The 5,646-nt window shown below is 48.4% G+C and overlaps 2 protein-coding genes across 2 annotated transcripts; one reads left to right on the forward strand and one right to left on the reverse strand.

Annotated features, from left to right (window-relative positions):
• Positions 1–1,947: 1,947 nt before the first annotated feature.
• Positions 1,948–3,292, forward strand: PtA15_4A413 (uncharacterized protein; the record flags this gene model as incomplete). The annotated part of the gene is made up of 6 exons (XM_053168294.1): positions 1,948–2,019; positions 2,109–2,423; positions 2,526–2,624; positions 2,696–2,957; positions 3,044–3,128; positions 3,205–3,292. The coding sequence occupies 6 exons, from the start codon at positions 1,948–1,950 to the stop codon at positions 3,290–3,292; spliced, it is 921 nt and encodes a 306-aa protein (XP_053019517.1).
• A 585-nt stretch (positions 3,293–3,877) lies between these two features.
• Positions 3,878–5,271, reverse strand: PtA15_4A414 (uncharacterized protein; the record flags this gene model as incomplete). Its single annotated transcript, XM_053168295.1, has 4 exons — positions 3,878–4,269; positions 4,361–4,888; positions 4,976–5,149; positions 5,226–5,271. 4 exons carry the CDS (start codon positions 5,269–5,271, stop codon positions 3,878–3,880), a joined length of 1,140 nt encoding a protein of 379 aa, XP_053019518.1.
• Positions 5,272–5,646: the final 375 nt, after the last annotated feature.

Consider the following 5,646-nt stretch of genomic DNA (forward strand, 5'->3'; position numbering starts at 1 on the left):
CGCAACTTCTCCCTCATGTCGGCTTTCCTCTGGGCTGCATTGCCAGCTTCCCAAGGCTCAACTGCACGCTGAGGCAATTTCTTGATGGGTCGGGCTGCTGGATTTAGCTCGGCATCCACCATCATTCCGGTGACCCAAATATGGAACTTCTTCCAGCAATCGTGTTTGGCCTTAAGTATGTCCATGTACATCTCACCGAGGGGAGTTCCTCCATGTAGGAAGACCGAGCCCGCTGCATCGCTTGAGACAATCAAGACAAAACCTTCCACCTGGTGATCCGCTCTCAGATGGTTAAACTGGAAAGGAACAATACAGGTCTATCAACCTCTGATTAAAAAGATGAAATTATAAAACATACCTTTTTTGTTACACCATTGATCCACTTCTTACATACTGATAGAGCCTCGGCGCCGCTTCTACTAGCCTGTTGTACTTTCACAGCCGGTGCTACCATTCTGTTGTTCTCCGCTCGAGCTTGAAGAAATTCCGTGTCGATCTCCCCAGCTGCGTCGCGATCCTCTTCCTCTATGTCTTCAGGATTGTCAGCCTCCGCAAGACCAATGGCTTGCCGCAGTTTGTTGAGAAACTCAACGTCATTATACTTGAGCTGCTCGGCCTCGGTTAGTCCTCGCCACTTTTCTCCGACTTGCTGCATCCGTTCCCCAGGGGGGAATTCCTCTTTGGGATTGATAAAAACAAAAAAATGAGCTGAAATGACATCTTTGTAGATAGTCAGAAGTACCCTTACTTCTGGCAAAAAGTTGGAGCGCTTCATGAGCGTATCGACAATAGTTGTTGAACCTGTTTGGCCCTTTCATCTTGTTGAATCCACCAACCCACTTGAACAGGATCTCCGATCGTACCTCGTGCGTAATTGCCAACTCGTGTATCTTCTTCTGGTACTCAAGGGTCAAGTGCTTGAGTTCGTCTTTGATGCAGTTGGTAAGCCGTTTAACTTTACCAGTGGCATAGGCGACTTCTCGGACAGTAGCCGAATTTCCATTGCTTAAGCGAACATCCAATTCAGCACGAGCTTGGGCTTGAGGTCCAAGTGCCGCCGAATGGATGGTCGCAGGTGCTTCATTGGCCGCCGCGGCTGGTTCAGATGGAGGTGGGTTGCTGGAGGATGTGGACGGTTGAGTTTCTCCAGAGATCTTGGCTTGGCTTCTGTTCTTCTTGGTGAAGTTCACCCTCCGTTTGCCTCGTGTACTCGTAGTCGCCTTTGAACCACCCCTGCCTCTCCCTCTTCCCCTACCCATACCGGTGCCACCGCCGCCACGAGAAGTAGTTCCGGAGTTGATTTCGACGCTGGTTTGAGCAGTGAAATCATCATTGAATCCATTCAATTCGCGTTCGTTCCCAGAGGGTCCTTGGGTAAACTGGCGACGGCCGGCGGCAAAGTTAAAGATGAGCTGTCCGTTATCATCGAGTTGATAGCCTTGTAGATTGGGTTCAATATTTGGGTCGGCCATGTAGTAACGAGATAGCGACCAGGCACAATTCACGACAATAAGGTACCTGTTCAAGCTGGGATAAGGTCCAAATCACAATTAGTTGATGTTTTTGAACTGCTTGAGATTTCCAGACAAAGTTTGACGTAGTCGTAGAAAAATGTGTGGTGAGTTGGGACACCGGTGTGGGGACTTTGACTTAGGTGGACTTTGGGAGGCGCGCGCGACCCAGATTCCGTGGAACCCATGGAATCCACGGAGCAAAAAAGGCCCCGCAGAAAGGCTCTGTGAAGCCTTTCCTGTGCGCGAGTCTGGGGCTTCAACATACCAACTTGGGGGCTGTTCACAGGTGCCCCATCCGTGTTCCGAGCCCTCCAGGGTTCGGGGGACCCTTCTGCCCCCCGGAAGAGCACCAATTCAAGAGCACAGTAACCATATCGAGCAACTTGACAGTTCCCATATCCCAACGCAACATACGACTACACGACAGATACGAATGCCGAAAGTGGACTTTTCCGAAAACGAGCGGGTATTATGTTACCATGGTCCCTTGCTATACGAGGCCAGGGTGAGAACAATTCAATTTGACCACAGTGAAAATACAACCAACTCGTGGTAGACTGAGACTAATCCTTGCTATGTTTTTTGGGAGATTAGATACTCAAAGTAAAAGACTCTCACTCGGACGAGGCGCGTGATAACGGCAAAGGAAATCAGTACTGGGTACATTACAAGGGCTGGAAACAAAAGTGGGACGAGTGGGTTTCGGAGAGCCGGTTGCTGAAGTTAACGGATGAGAATCTGCGCTTGGAGCGAACTCTGAACGAGGCCCAGCGGGTGAAAGAGGCCCCGGACAAGTCGGCAACAAAGGACGCTAAAACTCACGACCCTCGACCGACGGCAAACCCTGATAAAGGCAAGAAGCTGGAAGGAAGGGGGACCAAGAGAAGCCGAGATAGCGGCTGCGAACCTGCAAGTCGACGGTTTCACAAGTTTTGTTGCTGCAATTATCGGGTCTTACACTCAACCTTTCTTCGCCCTTGGCTAACTGTCGGCTCGTTTCTCATTATGTAGGAAGAAGGCCCGTCAAAGCATAATATTACGATCGTCATCCCCGAACCTCTCAAACTTCAACTGGTCGACGACTGGGAGGCTGTGACGCGGAAAAACCAAGTTCACCGCCTTTCATTTGTTGGTAAATGGCTCCAGGAAACTGAAACTGAAGTTAATATTTAACTATCTAGGTTGTCAGTTTACCCCGAAGTCCGAACGTCAAGAGCCTCTTGGAGGAATACGAGCAATACGCTGTCAATGATTCAACCACTGCACAGGCTAAGAACTTGATCAAAGAAGTCAATGCGGGGCTAAAAGTTTATTTCGACAAATCCTTGGGACATTGTTTACTCTATCGGAATGAACGGCAGCAATACATTGACACACGGAAAAAGCTCAAGGGCAAACTACCTAGCGAGATATATGGCGCTGAACATCTACTCAGATTAATCGGTAGGTCTCTTAGGTCTCGCCGTTGGTGTCTTCTAGTTTTTTTTAGGATTTGCCGATCTAATACATGCCTTAATTTGCTCCCCTAGTCAACTTACCAGAGATGATTTCACATACCAAGATGGAGCCAGAAATCATCAACATTGTACGAGAGCATATTGCGAAGATTTTGGAGTGAGTTGGGTCACACGAAAAGCACCGAAAAGCATGTTGGAAATTGATATACTTATATGATGGCCCGTTTTCTCAGCTGGATTGTTGCAGAACAGTCGAGAATAATTCAGTCTCCGTATATGGATACCTCAACCGCCTATCAAAGAATCAACCGGTCAATTTAACCCGAAAGGCATCTCTCTGAAACGGCGGAGACGACCGACTGCCAGAGGTGTATTTCCTAGAGTTTCTGTCATCAAGAAAAAGAATGCTTCATCTATCTCGCAAGAGCAGACGAACTGATTCACTTATTTGGAAACAAAAACCTTATAACAAATAACAAGTGGGGGAACCAAGCCGCCTCTCCATACCCAAGCTACCGAGGCCTGATAAATACTCCAGAGGCTGTTCTCGGACTTGCGAATGCTGTATATGTATACCTTATATGAACCAAACGCAATCGACATTGGCAACTTTCTGCTAATTAGCTATACCTGCCTCGAGCCTTATCACGTTTGATTAAACTCAAGTGTTGCAAGACAACATTCAATTGGTTTCAGCAGGGAATGTTTTATACCTTGACAGGTGATGTTTGCAATCATTTGATTGGTTTTGGACTGTCTGTAAACAGATGAGCTGTCTATGTAAATGTACGGATAAGAAAAGCCGTTAACTGATTGTATCTCCACGCTCGGCTGGACGATCTTCCAAAGTGCGACATGTATATATGGCAACATCCGAAACCTTGGCAACATTTTGAAGGATGAGTTTCAAGAGGATAAGATTGTTTTGAGTGCCGAGACGACGGCGTCTCCTAACTGCTTAGTAGATGCGCGCCCTTTTAGGTCAGCTGTTCGTAAGCCGCGGCCGCCTGTTTCCTGAGAATCCAAGACTTTGCGGACGGCAAGCTCAATTTGCTCAGCCTGACGGTCGAGACCCAACGAGTACCTCAACATGAGTGCCACAGACAAGATTGTGCCGACTGGGTTGGCAATCCCCTGGCCCGCGATGTCAGGCGCAGATCCGTGGATGGGCTCGTAGACACCTAGACATTTCGATTTCCGGTCCGGTATCCCGGCTAAGGAGGCCGAAGGAAGCAGTCCAAGTGAGCCTGGAATGACTGATGTCTCGTCACTGAGAACATCACCGAAGAGATTTTCGGCTATCACATGAACTCAAATGTTAGCAAAAAAAAAGACTAGCAAATGTATGTACGAGTTACAACCAGCATAACAATAGGGAACTCGACTTACTCAAGACAATCCCATTTAGCTTCTTCGGGTTGGAGCAGATGAGCATGGCGGCAGAATCGACGAGATGGTGGTCCAAGGACAATTGTGGGAATTCTTTAGCAAATAGATCTGTGACAACTTTGCGCCACAAACGAGAGGTAGCGAGAACGTTGGCCTTGTCGACGGAGTGGACTGCCATTGGAGGGGTTGAGGTCATTGCCAAGAAGGCGGCGACACGAGCGATCCTCTGTATTTCGGCGACGCTATAGCTGCATTCGTCTCTGGCTATGCTTGCCTCGCCGCCATCGGCTTCGAAGGAACTCGCCTCCGTTCGCTGCCCAAAGTAGATCCCGCCAATCAGTTCCCGCACGACGATGATTTCGGTCCCAGAGGCAATCGAGTCTTTCAGCGGAGATAGTTGGACAAGCGACTCGGACGGGAACAGTGCCGGCCGGATATTGGCATACAAGCCTAGTGTCTTTCGTAATTCTAATAAGCCTTGCTCGGGTCTGACTTTGCCTACGCCCCACTTTGGCCCTCCAACCGAACCTGCCATTGCCGGATTGGAAGGCAGCAGGCAGCAAGATGTCAGTTTAATGGACCAGCAGGGCTAAGCGACAGAGGTATCTCAAGTACCTAGGAGGATCGCATCAGCCGCTTGGCAGGCTTGAAGCGTAGAGGCTGGAAGTGGAGTGCCGTGGTTGTCGATGGCGATCCCACCAAAATCGCAAGCCTGCACTTCGAAGCTCACTTCTCCCGACTGCGAGATAACGTCTAAGACCCGACTGGCTTGCTCGATGACCTCCGGACCTAGGGAAACAAGACACAGTCGATAATCAGCCATCCAGTCACACTACACTCCAGACGGCTGAGGTTCTATCCTCACCAATACCATCCCCGGGTAGAGTTACAATCTTGTAAGTCGTGGCCATCTTTGATTAATTCGTCTAAACTTGATGGATGATGCGGTGTGGATCACTGTGTAAAATGTCTGTGGATGGGTCACAGACCTTTCGTATCCTTGTTTTGAAATTTCAAATTAAATAAAATACATGCATAAATATGTACAGATTCTCAGCCACCACAATATACGTATCATCCTACCATACGCGACGCGTCACTAGGAATTCCATCAAGAGAGATGGATGCTGGCCTTCTTCTCTCTGAGATTGTTTCTTGGATGTGTAAATCAACTACATAGATTGCCTGAACAATCCATCAAGAAAATGTGCAACAGTTTCTCCAAATTCCGATGATAAAGACCTGACAGATATCTATCCATTGAAAGTAAATGTTGATGTCTCTTC

Source organism: Puccinia triticina, chromosome 4A (genome assembly GCF_026914185.1).
Source record: "Puccinia triticina chromosome 4A, complete sequence".
Classification (NCBI taxonomy): domain Eukaryota; kingdom Fungi; phylum Basidiomycota; class Pucciniomycetes; order Pucciniales; family Pucciniaceae; genus Puccinia; species Puccinia triticina.